The sequence below is a fragment of the Squalius cephalus genome, assembly GCF_949319135.1.
Source record: "Squalius cephalus genome assembly, chromosome: 4".
Classification (NCBI taxonomy): Eukaryota; Metazoa; Chordata; class Actinopteri; order Cypriniformes; family Leuciscidae; genus Squalius; species Squalius cephalus.
In genome coordinates, this window is record NC_137125.1 from 35,322,951 (window position 1) to 35,336,977 (window position 14,027).

Consider the following 14,027-nt stretch of genomic DNA (forward strand, 5'->3'; position numbering starts at 1 on the left):
GTCATTGTCTAGCTTAAGTAAGTTTTACACTTTTCAATTTCCGTTGTAAAAATCATTAGTTATTAACTTAAGGGCCGCTTACACAACACCGTTTTCAACTGGAAACAAGTTTTGAAAGCAATACCGTTATCATTTTCGTGTAAACTTCAGAACGTGAATCTGTGAAAACGGTGACGGCATTCACATGCACATTACATGTTTAGTCGATAGGCATGCGCATTTGAATGCATATGTGCGCGGCCCACATCTGGTACGTGTGGATTCCACGTATGTCATTCCTCCATATGTCACCATATTTTTAAAATGACCCAGGAACAAAACAAAACAAAGCACATAAAAAAGCACACATATACAAATACAAAATAAAACAACGCAGAACATTATGTTAGAGTATTCTGCTGTTCTGGACCATACAGCATAGGCTCTTGCAGTTCTATGTCCTTGGACTTCCGTTTATCATTCTGTACTTTCCTGTTAATCTGTATGATGGCCACCCATAACAGGATATATCCTAACAACCGGTGACAGTTGAGCAGTCCCAGAAACAGGAACCTAATGAGGGTCACATTACATTTTAGCATATATCAGTTGGGGCTACATAGAATACTCCTGCCAGATTTGCTCACCTAAAAGTCTCAGTGGCATACATTCTGCAAGCGCCTCTTCCACCACATTTCTTGTGACCCCATTTCAGACAGGTAGAGTCAATAAGAGCCCCAAAGTAAATGGGAGCAGGAATACCACCTTTAAAAGAGTGAAATTACATTAAAAACAATGCTGTGCCAGACCTTTATGTGAATAACATCTGTGAATTAATTTCCATTCTTGGGGCACTTCTTCTAAATAAACCCAAACAATACAAATGTGAACTTACCCAAAACTCTTAAAACTAAAAGCAGCACGCCCACTGAGAGAGACTTCAGCTCAGGATCCACAATCCTGCAAAAACAGATTAAACATTTAATACAAATTTCATCCATATAAATACAAAGCATGTAAAGTAATTAAACAGAACCTCAATGAGATGATGAAGAAGGGAACAGTGCCCAGACTGTTCACAAAGAAGGCGAAAGACTGCAGCCCCAGATAGATGTAGAACATTATAGTACATCTGCTCTCTCGTGAACACTGTCCAAGCACTGCAGTGGAGTTCCCAGCACTCATTCCCCAGCTCTGGACACATGTACAGTGGTGGAATGTCTGACAAACACACGCAAATGAAAAAAAATGAAAGAAAAGACACTCAAACACATGCAATAATGAATTTGAGGTAAACAGTTTAAGAAAGTTGTTCACCATATTCTGTCCTGTGCCACGAGTGGAACTGCAGCCTGCGTGACAAGGAGAGATGTAGGTCACTCCATTCTGTCCACACACTGGATCCCATTGGAAGTCAGGACACCCACAGTCAGCATTGCAAGAAGTGAGGACATCACTGCTTATATTCTGAACTTCTACACATCTGCCACATAAACAATTGATTATATTATATTACAAGCAGTGTGTTAAATGGATAGATTGAATTGATGGATAATGTATAGTTTCCATGATGCAATAAGAGTGTGACTGGAGATGAAAGTACCCTTGATAGGGCACTGTGACCCCAGCGACATCTGTATTTTCACAGCTAAGAGCAAAGTAAGGTATGGTGAGAAACAATGCGGCAATTGCAGTGAAAAACGACATTCTTGCAGATCCCAGCAGATCCAGTTTAAACCTCTTCATTATCCACCCACTCAGGAACATACCCAGAGCCACAGGCGGAATAGATGTCACTCCTAGAGAAATATATAAGCACACTCAGTTTAAACAGCCAGCAAAAAAAAAAAAAAAAAAAAAACATGGCCGTAATCATGGCAGTTGTCACCTATGAGAAAGTTTGTCTTGGATGCACTTTGTCCAAACTGCTGTTCCAAATACTTTGACGTATATGTTATTAATATGACAAAGGCATTGAATGCCATTACATTGGAAACCAGGTACAGGAGATAGATCTTGTTGGTGAACAGACGCTTCAGGGACGGCCCAAAATCTAGAAAACAAGCAAATAAGCAAATATTTAGAACAATCTCTTTTATTTGTCATAGTAGACCATAATAACACTTTATAATTTATAATAACCACCAATAACACTTTATAATTTATAATAATAACCACCAATAATTTCCTGAAAACTCATATTCTTCCAAACCTGTATTACGTTGATCTGTGTTACATAAATTTGATTTTCTGGAGGATCTCCTGGCCACCTATTCAATATGTATAATTAAAAGAGACTGAAACTGTAAAGCTCCATAGTGACACACACACACAAAGTACTAAATATGACTAATTAGTCTCAGTGACTAATTAGATTTAAATAGGCCTAAATTGTATGCATCTAACCCTTGTGGTCTGTGTAAAGGGCCCTACACACCGGGACGAATATCGCCGCGCGTTATTCGCCAGCGATTTTCAACGTGTTTATTGTGTTCACACCCAAGCGATTTTCGCTGACGATGAGCAGAGTGAACATGCAAATTCATTCCCTGACATTAGATGGCACTTAATGTAAAACAGAAACCACTCCACTACTTGGTGTATATCTTCTTCGCCGTTACGTATGTGTGCTCGGCAATACTGTTTTGTGTTTGAGCGCCCCCAAGTTGTGTTTTACTGTAACTTCAGAAGCTCCAGACACGTGGACAAAGGCGCCAATCTCATTGGTCGGATAGTTTTTGACGCAGCGCGTCAAACCAAAAAAAACTAACCCGAGGCGTTTTTTTTAAAATTACACTTTTACGCATGGTGTTTTTCGCGCCGGTGTGCCCACTCACATTGGTGCCCTTTGTTTAGTCACGAGGCGTTAAACGTCGGCGAATATCGCGCGCGAAATTCGTCCCGGTGTGAACAGGCCTTAAGGTTGCCATACCTTTAGCTATCTCTGTAATGCTGGGTGTGTGTTTATGTTGTTTTGAGGGGTTGTCTAGCTCATAGGTTTGGGGGTTTTCAGGTAAAGCTCTTGGCAGGAACCAGAGAGGTAAAGCAGCAAGCAGAGTCAACAGCCCAGAAACCACATAACCCAACCACCAGGCCCCAACCCAGCGAGAGTCCTGAGGGGTGATGGTCACACTCTCTGATAATGAGAAGAAAATATACAAATAAACAATCTATGTGTTAGAAAAATATATATGTGACACCTTCACCGGGCTCTCCACATCATTTCACTATTCGCCCACTCCATATATTCTATCACACCTGCTATCAAGAACAGCATTTATACTCCACAGTCACTCAGTGTCTGATCTCTGATAAAAACAAATGGACTTCTCTATACTTAGTTAGTAGAGTTACTTACCTCTTGTCTATCTCAGCTTTCCTTCATCGAAAGACTCCTTATCTTCATCTGTTCTCCATCTGTGTGGTTCCTATCTTACCTGTCCTGCAATCCCAACTGTTATCATCCTTACCTGTTCACTATCCATAAACTTAAAAAAATGACCCTGCACTTGGGTTCACCATCAAACTGTGTGTGTTGTCTACCTGAAAGAAGACCAGCCCTTTATTATGAAATCAGTGGGATCATAACTTCTCGCAGAGGACAATCTGATAACACTCCTCCATTATCTTAACCACAGAGAGCAACCAGATCTTCATCCCTGCCATCTCTGTTGTTGAAATCAACCATCCTTTCTTCCATTCTCTTTTCCTGACCATAGAGGCCACTCATGGGCTATAATTCTCGTAGGTAACAGGAGTCTCCATTGAACCTTTTGTTCTGCCCGCAAAGACCAACCTTAATCCTCCTTTACTTCTCCACCAGCTCCTCCATGGTATTTCCATCCATCAACTCATTAGGGGTCCCTCTATGTTACTCCTTCCTCCAGTTTTACTTTGTTACCTCTGTCCATTGATTCTGCCAGACTCCTAGTTCCTTCAGCCTCCATGGCTTCATGTGTTGGGCCCCCCTAATTCTGTTTCTCCTAACTTTCCAGGGAGTCCTGTTTTCCCCTGTTCTCCTGGTGACAGTAATGGATGGTGGCAATGGCTCAGTCCATCTACAGCCTGAAGACCAACTCAGTGCTCCCAGCTGCATCTGCTGATACTTCCCCTGAAGCAAACTTACCCTGATCTGCTGCAGCATCGGAGATCCTTGTGGTACAATCCACACTTCTGGTTCCCTATGGTGGGTTTCTAATCTGGTGGCTCTTCTGTGGTCTTCCACTCAGCCGGCTTTCCTGAGGCCTCATAGTCTGCCTTCCTATCCTGGGTAATTTGCTCCTCTGGCCTTTCCTGAGCCCCTGAGGCCTCCTGCTCCACCATTGTGTTCAACTGTTCTGCCACGATGGTTCCAGTTCTGCCATGGTCCATCTTCTGCTCTGAAAATGCTTCTGTGGTGGTCCCGTTTTCCAGACTGAGACCCTACCGACCCTCTAACTCCACCTTGACCATTACCATATGCATATACCATGAATATGAATATGTATGGTATTTTTTATTTGCATGGTACCTCAAGGTTCTTCAAAGAGGAAGTACTACCATGGTACATGTCAAAACAAACAAAGTAATACTGCACTTCTTTTTGGTACTTTCTTGTTAGTGACTTCTAAGGTATAACATTTTTAACTCACCTCTATCAACTAAGCCAATGTCCACATAAAGTCTAGTACAAAGAGATCCTAACAAGTAACCGAAAATTGGCCCGATCACTCCGAGTGTGTGCAGGCAACCTAAAAAAAAAAAAATGGACTGAATCACATGAGGGACAAGGGTACTTTGGTTTGAGATAAAAAAAAAAAAAAAAACACACACACACACAATCATTTTCTCACCAATGTAAAAAGCAGAGTTTTCTGGGTGTGCATAATCATCTATGAAAGACATTCCCAAAGGACCGATGCTGGCTTCCCCGATGCCACGAATAATGTTTCCCAACAGCACAATCACCCATGTGGGCGAGCTTTCCTCTTCCCCTTTTTGGCATCCTGTACAACCCATACAGAGTGCTCTGTTGGGTATTTTACTGCAATTTACAATTAAAATACCCCATATGCTTCCACATATAACCATGCATTACCGGACACAAGCTGTTGAACAGTATTCTGGGTGTCAGATGAGCATGTGGATCTCACTGTGAAATTATCAGCATCATTAGTGTGGGCGGCAGCTGTATCATACTTATACCTGTCAGAAACAAACAGACACATACAGTAAATAATAAAAAAAATACAGATCTTCAAGAATACTGATTTTTATGAGGTGGATCTTTATAAAATATTTTAGTATGAATATGCTAATTAGGGGTATTATGTGATGTGACCATCCATTAATTTATTCAACATAACATTAAAAGTAATTAATAGATACACTGACTTAAAAAACACATCTTTTATAATTGACAAATCTCTTAAACTATCAGATAAGGAAAATATACCTTTTACATGATGCTTGGACTAAATTACATTTTTTTGAGTCATGACATTTGAACTTTTCATGAAAATATTATAAGAGTTTTTTTTAAATCATATGAAACTGAACATGCCTCATTTATCATTGACCCATGAACGTTACTCACCGGTCCATAATGAAGTGAGGTAAAGCCATTATCAGTGTCCCTATACCCATCAGTAGGACCCCTGCTCCAATGATCTTGGGCCTATGAAACTTAGCGCCAAAGTAGCTTACCACAGTGATGACCAACAGATTACCTGCAAACAAATGTGACGTTATTTAACAAGCTCTATGTTGTGTCATAGAATACCATCAATCAACTGTCACAAATTCAGTCACATTACAGCCTCAGTGGTGTGACTCACTGCTATAAGTTCTCATCTAATGGGTGAACCTTGGCCCTCATTTCTCAGTGCAGCTCGACACATCTCAACTCACCCATTTCAAAACTGCCATCGATGATACCAACAGTAGAACTTGGGATCTCAAACCGCCTCTCAATCTGAGTGATGGTGCTTTTGGTGTAAGCCCCCGTCAGGGTTTTGGAGAAATAACAGAAGGCAAGTACACCAATAAAGATCTTTCCAGGCACAAGGGTAGAAAAGAGATTAAGTCAGAAGATTTAACCTTTTTTTTTTTTGTCAGAAGTATAACAGCTATTATACACCACTATTAAAACAAATAATCAGCTAATAGTGGTTCTACACTTGTTGCTCGGTTAAACATGCATATGGTCAAAGACAATGTCTCTTGCCTTTAGACTTGGGGAGCAGCATTTGGCCTGAGATGTTTTCTTATTACTGTCTGAATACTCCATTGGTCTGGACTCAAAGAACCCCTCTGGGTTGCCCTCCTCTGTCATGGTGAATAATGGGCTAGTTTAGAGGTAAACAAATCACAAACTAATGAAAAATGAAAGAAGTTGTGTGCTTATGTGGAAAAATAGAAACTGTAAAAAAATGTCATAAGTGAAAAAAATACAATAAAAAATAACACCAATAAAACAAATACATTTTGATACTATGTTGAACTGCCTCGATGTCTTAAAAACAGACAAAAAATAAATAAAGTTAAGAACCACTATTTAACATACTTAAGCAGTTACAGTTTCTTTCTTTTTTTCTTAAAAAAAGTGTCTCCATCCACTTCTATCATGTCAGAGATGATTCAAGGCAAAATACATCGTAATCAAATGCAAACATGATTAAAATATTATTAATTCACAATTTTGAAACACTCACATGTCTAGATGTGTCTTAGAGAAAAAGCAGTTGAATATGCAGTTGAAGTATGCCCAAAGCGGGATCTCTGAAAGTGTCTTTTTCACCTACAGGTTTAGACAGTTTTATTAATCTTTAACTTGCAGAGTGTTCCTTTAACCCTAATGTGGATCAAACAAAAACCATCACATTTACATGCAGTAGGTTTTTACACAAGTTGTTTACATGCTGATGCCTTTTTGAAAGAGCAAAAACATTTTTCACCAAGCTGAAATTAACTAAATGACTATATTTGTGTTGCAAAAATAGGTTTTGAGATCCATCGAACTGTACTTATGAGACACTTTGCATTCTTTCTACTGAATAATAACAATGTACTAAATGCAGCTTGATACATTTATGCTGCACATGAGTTACTGTTAGGATGCAATGTTGGTCAGGGAGAAGGTTTATTTGTATTTAAGTGCAAAAAGGAATTTCCAGTCAAAAAAGTTATGTCATGGGTATTGTGTTCCATCTATAGAGCGGTAGTATTTCTTTACAAAGTGACATTACCAAATACTGGCCTAGCATGAATAATACAGCGTTTTTAGTTGTTGTTTTAGTAAACTTGCAGTTAAAATGTACTAAAAATTGCTTAGGTTTGCCATGTTTAACCAGTTTTTCAGCTACTGGCAAACCCAGTGCCCTGTCAGACTGTTTTGGCATCCTATAGGTTGTTTGCATATGACGTCGCGTTACTGCGTTGCCATGGCGCGAAATGCAGATGGAGGGCAGGAAGTGATTTACTACATTTAGGAAGCACTATAACAAACTCAAAATGCCTATGTTTTGCGTTGTTTATGGTTGCTCAAATTGATCAAACCGAGAAACCATGAGGAGTGTTTATCGTGTACCAAAAGTTGTTGTTCATAAGGGGGAAAAATGCAAGAAATTGACCGAAAAAAACGCCAGAAAAAAAATAGCTTGCAAACCTACGTCTGCGGTCGGGAATCGGAAAATGCCCGTGTGCAGTGATCACTTCATCAAAGGTCAGTTAATACAACTTACACTCACACACACACACACACAGTTACCATTTTCCGAACTTTGTAAAGTCAAAGTAATTGTTTCTTCTTTTCTTTGAGTTTGTAAGTTACCCCTGTAACTGAAGACAAACGCGTAACGTTAGCAAAGCTACCGACAAAGTGTTTTGAGGGTGCAGCCTTCAGTGCTTTAGTGGTGTTTTGGTGGACCTTTGAGAGTGGTTAACCTAATAACGTAAAGTAAACAGCCGTAAAAGTAACGTCGAGAAGCGCCGCAGCGTTGAATGGTTGTTAGTGTTAACGTTACGGATTAATCCACAGGACAAAAAAGAATGACAGCCTCAATGACAGGCAAATCTTTCAATCCAGTTGAAAAATCACTCCTCTTCATAACGCAAGGATCACATCCAACATATGTTTAGATTTTTTGTCTTTATCTTTCTCTTGTAATAGCATCTAAAGTAGTACAGTACAGACTTTCCTCCATCTCGTCCATTCCGCTCTTCACTTCCTGCCCTCCATTTGAATTTTGCGCGTCATCACAATCATGTGACTGCAAACCACCTATAGAGCATCACAGTCCCGCCCACAGCCGGTGCCGGAAGTAAAATTTCAATACGATTTCTCCATTGACAGTTGGGTTATAAGCCATAAAAACATAACCATACATGGTAGACTTAAAACCAGCTATGGCTGTAGCTGTACTAAGCGATTGTATATGCTCATATAACCGCCAGAAGTTCATGGGGCACTAACCTTGTTTTGAGATAAATGCCTTTTATTCGCGATGTCTTGGAGAAGTACTTCATTACCCACAATCCTGAACAATCCCACAATCCCACAGTGATGCATCTGATTGGTGGAGCTCGTGTAACTGTCTGGTTAAACCCCTATGGTTAAACCCCGCGAAAGTCCGTGAAGACTGAAGATCATTAAAAAAAACAAAAAAAACCTGTGTTGCGTTTTTTGCACGGTAGATTTATCAGTGCAATCATGATCTCCTTGGCTGCCATGATGGCTTTTTTCAAGGAGGAAAACAAAAGTGTTAAAAGGGGTGAAAACCACTTCAAATCGGGTCATGTAGTTGAGTGTAGCGTGTCCGAGGGTCAGCTTGTGGGTTTTGTAAGGGCCAGCAAAAGTTGTGGTGAGTTTTGCAGGGAGATGGCAACGTTAGTTAGCATTATCGTTCACTTTAGCTAGGCTACTGTAGCCTTCATATGGTATGAGTCATATCAAGCATTTTATGATGCCACTGTCAAAACAATATTTAGCTTAGGCATACCTCTTCATGCATTTACTGAACATTTGTGTAATAATTCATGGCAAGTTAATAAACTGAATATGATGCATTTTCTGGTTTGCTGACCATCACTTTTTAATTTTCACTTGTTGTTATTAAGAAAATACATTAAATGTTATTAAAATTAAGGATGAACTATAACTTAATGAATAAAATGAGCATGGACCACAAGTGGGAAATTGTTGAGGCATTTGTCAGCAACCTGCCCATGGGCCGCTGAAACTGATGAGCAGAATGCCGCGGACCGCCAGTTCGTGGCGTCATGTGTTGACCACTGAGCGGTGATTGCAGTCAGGTACAAAGGTACAAAGCACTGCACCATGTTGCTAACGTTATCGTTAACCGCTTTTCACACACGCACACAATATAAAATACACGATGATAAATATAAAATTCAATACACAATACCTATAAAAAACACTATTATTTACACGATTACTACTGAAAGAACTGCTATAAACTGCACAAGAAAAAGTTCGCGTGGCTGTCGTCAAATTTGAAAGTCGCTCTAAAGGCTCTTTCGCGGTTGTGGCTTCAGTCGACTTCAGTGAGGCGCGGTGGTTTATGGGATGAGTAGTTCCTTCGCTCGGAAATGAAAATATGTACACAGTCTTGTACCTTTGACTTTTTTTTAATTTTCTCGTCGTTTTTTCACTCGAAATTATATGTTGTATGCCTATGAGTTCAGCCGTAGCTGGTTATCCTCAGACATGCTCTAAAACTCTTTAGATATGGATTTTCCAAAACGTCAATGGGAGAAATGAATGGGAAATTTACTTCCGGCACCTAAGCGCTCTTGGGCTGTGGGCGGGACTGTGATGCTCTATACAGCAGTGGTTCTCAAACTTTTTACACCAAGTACCACCTCAGAAAATATTTGGCTCTCTAAGTACCACCATAATGACCAATATGAAAATACAGTAGCGTAGTAGGCCTAACTATTCAGCTACAGTTATGCACAGCTCAAAAATGAGGCAGCTTAATTTCTAATAAGAATATTTATTATTGTCAGCCACTTTAAACATTGTAAAAACACAGTTTGAACATTAACACTGCACTGTGCTGCTTACATACAGGTAAATAAAAAACTTAAATAATGATTCAATTCAAATGTATTGCACCTAAAAGTGAAATAAAAACTGTAGCCTACTGTACTTAATTTTAATAAAAAAAAAACACAGGCTGTGTATTCATATTTAACCCTTTTAAACGTACATTTAAAATATTCTGGCTAACCCCTGTGAGTTTTTCAAGGCGATCATTATTTAGAACTGATCACTTTGTTTCCATGGTGACGCGTCATTGCTTGTCACGTGACACACTGCAGTTTTATTTCATTTTTTTATTCAAAATATTCACAAATTTGTTAGCTATGGCATGAAATATTTGATATTCCGATTGTCAAATAAATGCAAGTGGAAGTGTTATGTTGTTTAAACACCTTTATAACGATCGCGTTAGTTGAGCTATATATGCGGCGTCATGTTAGTTTGTGCCACATTCAGAGAATCGGATCTGTTGGATTTACAGCACGTGAATTCATCCACTTCTCCCGAAATACATGAAAGTAAGTGGCCGGTGAACTGGGAGAAGAATAGAGTTAACTTTAAAGTTACTTACACAATGTGTTTCTTACACAATCTGATATGAATAAAACGTGTCTTCTAATTCGCTCGGTGCACGACTCTACTTCCGTTCTACTTCCGCTCCCTCGAGTGTGTGGGTCAGTACTTCCGGTATGGTAAATAATATGGTTACTCCAGAGCCCGCCATATTAGACATTCTCTGGTTACTCGGTGTATTGGGTCCGGGCGTAGGACCCAAGCAATCCGATTGGCTCAAAGCCCGTTTTATGGGTAATCGCTTTAGTGCCTGGTTACAAATCATACAAAATCATTTTATCATAGAAGACGTTTGTACTACGTTATAACGAGTCATTAATGTATTTAATGTATTTTAAATTATACGTTTCATATACTAGTATTTAACCGAAGCTATAGATTGTGAAATTAAACATTTCTCGTTGTTCGTGTGTTTTTTAGTTAGCTTAGATAATAGCATAGCATACAGCTAACGTTATCCGATGATCGTGCTATGAGCTTTAACTGCACTGATACTGCCTTACCGTATTCACAGCCATTCGTAATGCAATTATAATTATGTAATTATTTTTTATCCTCAATAATCAGCGCAATATGTTACAAGTACACTTTTATTTATTAAAATAGCCATAACATAATATTTATTTGTGTATATTACTATTTTTACTATTACATTTAACTAAATTACAGAATGCTAGCTATGTTTTGTGGGCATAAATATTAATTGGTTGTCTAGCCTTGACTAAAGAACACTATAATATAATTATGGAATCACAATCTTAATGTAATTAATCAAACCCCTTAATTCATATAATAATCTTTATTTTAAAGAAATAACATTTTAAAGTATGTTTTGTGACAAAGTTATTTGTTATTAAGCAATAGGGCATAATATGCTTTTTTTTATTACAAGCATGCCATTTGTGTACTAATGCATATGATTTATGTCATAATAATTCTTAATACAGAACATCATACAACACAATAACATTTAATGTAATAAAATTAGAGAACCAAAACTTATATAAAAATTTAATTAAATTACACAATACAATACATAATGAATTCTGAAACTGAATTATGAGATGTAATATATTACATTTTTATTAACACAAAACTACAAGCAAAATGCACATCGTTTTAGGACATTTATAGAGTTTTTTAAAATACACAACAATACAAAGCAGCTTTAAACAAACATACTCTAGTATGTCTTTACTTTCCTAAACACTTTTGTGATAGTCCTCTGGCTATACATTGTGAAGATTTAAAAACAATTAATGTTGAGTTAGCTGTGTTAAAATATTTAATGAACTGTAAGGTTAAAGTTTTTTGAGAGCTAATGAGACAAATAGATGCAGTGTATTTTGCTGTATGAAAAGTCAAATCTTTAGTTTGAAGTAAATTCATGTTGTATGTGCAGTCAATTCTTTGTGGAACCATCCTAAGGCCTAGATTATGCAGTCAGTCAATTTCCCCTTTAGATGGTGCGGTCGTGACCTGGTAGGTGAGGAGGCTGGACTAGGTGTCATGGACTGACTTGAGGGAGCTCTGCAAAAACACACAAACAACACGTCACATGCAACTGAACACTTGCAGTCTTTAGTGCTGTGGAACATCACTCACTGTTTTTGCTTTGATATGCAAACTCAAAGGTGCAACGCAGCAGCAGACGCAGTTAGCTAAAGAATAGCTAGTTAAAAAATTATTACAGGCCGATAATTGCGCTAATATTAAAATATAACTACAATTAAACATTATTAAAATACACAGGGTGATGGATATACTTACTGAGATGTTGAATGATGAGGGGGAAAAAAACAATAATTAATATGAAGTTAAATTGATAATTCAATTGTATTTTTGAAATAAGTAAGGTAAATGTATTGGTCACAGAGATGAAACTGTCCAGAGAGATGCTCAGATGTCCAAAGATGAAATTTTCGCAGAGATACTTGGTAGAATTTCTGACGAAAGGGACCTGTGAAACATGATTTAGGCAGTTGAAGTTTAAATAATCTTGGTTCAATTTGAACATTCCGCAATGAAAGTCTATGGGATTTTTCCAAGTTTTTATCAGCAATTTTAGGAAAACAGCAAGTCTGATCAGTCTAAATAGATAAAGCAACTCAAGTCAGAACAGTTTGAAGGTCTAGTCTGAGTTTAGTGGTTGTAGCTTGAACACTTTAGGAGGATTTACATGGAGAAATTTAGTCTAAGTTCTTTAATTTCTAAAGCAATTTAATTAAATGGTTTAATATTCATCCATCCATGCATCAAGCTGTAATTTAAAGGCTGACAATTTAATGTAGATATGAAACTACAAGGCTATATATAAAATCAAATGTAAATTCATGTCCCAGTTTCATATGCACATAAAAATTATTCGATTATATACCAGTTGAAATACAAGCTTTTGTAAACATACCTCTGAATGAACAAGAAATCCATCAACATCGTTAACAACAATCAGCAAGTAGCTAGAAAACCCGCCATCTTTCCTGTGAGAAGCTTGTCCAGAGTGTGGTTAATTAAGTGGTCTGCAGCTGGAGCCGACCTCTATGGAGCCGACCAATCATTGATTAGTCCGCTTCAAAGTCTGATTGGTGTTGCTGTTGCTGTGGGTTAAAGGGAAGCCTGGCAGAATTCTGAATCTATTTTATGCATTATTGATAAAGTTTTGTGAACTTTGTTACCCAGTAGACTAAAATTAGGTTAACATTACTTGTGAACGTCAACATGAACTTGTTAACGTCTTAGTACAGTAAGCCACGTTAAGCGTTTTCTTATAACGGTTTTCTATGGGAGAAAAATGCATAACGTGTAATTAAACAGACTGACCAATCTCAGTACACATCATATTAATAAATCATACTATGTATAAAATTCCAACTGTATTGGAATGGAAAAGAGTGTTGGAAATCTGACTCATGTGTCAAAACAGGGAATAGTGTTTATAGTTTAGTGAAATGGGTGTGCTTTTTGATAAATGGCGTTATGGTTTTGAAATTTTAGTTCAAAAGCCTGGTTATAGTGATTAAGCAATCGAGAAAAACTGTAAACAAAAAAGATGGAAAGGTTAAAGGGGCTTGGTTGTGTTTTTGTTTTGTAAATCATATTCCTTAATGCATAAACTATTTATTGCATTCTTCTTTTTCATTACTTTAAGGGCTTTTATATAAGACCTAAACTCATTAAGAAGTTGTCTCTCATTTACAACTCTTCTCATTTATAACTCATTTATAAGTAAAGTAATATATTACAAGTAACATGCATTACATAATACAAGTCACATACATTATAATCACATTATTACAGTAAAAAAAAAATTCACTGCAGATTAAGTATTTTCGAAAACAATAATCACAGTATAAGTATGAATTGTAGCTGAAATGTAGCCATTGATGCATGAGGTCCACTATAGTGGACAGATGATTAATCAGATTTCTCT

At 37.7% G+C, this 14,027-nt stretch overlaps 1 protein-coding gene across 1 annotated transcript; it reads right to left on the reverse strand.

Annotated features, from left to right (window-relative positions):
* Positions 1 to 247: 247 nt before the first annotated feature.
* Positions 248 to 6,292, reverse strand: LOC307156827 (solute carrier organic anion transporter family member 1C1-like; the record flags this gene model as incomplete). Its single annotated transcript, XM_079868502.1, has 14 exons — positions 248 to 552; positions 627 to 744; positions 875 to 939; positions 1,016 to 1,200; positions 1,297 to 1,462; positions 1,583 to 1,778; positions 1,868 to 2,032; positions 2,912 to 3,115; positions 4,611 to 4,709; positions 4,812 to 4,964; positions 5,057 to 5,163; positions 5,555 to 5,687; positions 5,869 to 6,010; positions 6,185 to 6,292. The coding sequence occupies 14 exons, from the start codon at positions 6,290 to 6,292 to the stop codon at positions 381 to 383; spliced, it is 2,013 nt and encodes a 670-aa protein (XP_079724628.1). The 3' UTR covers positions 248 to 380.
* Between the last annotated feature and the right edge of the window lie 7,735 nt (positions 6,293 to 14,027).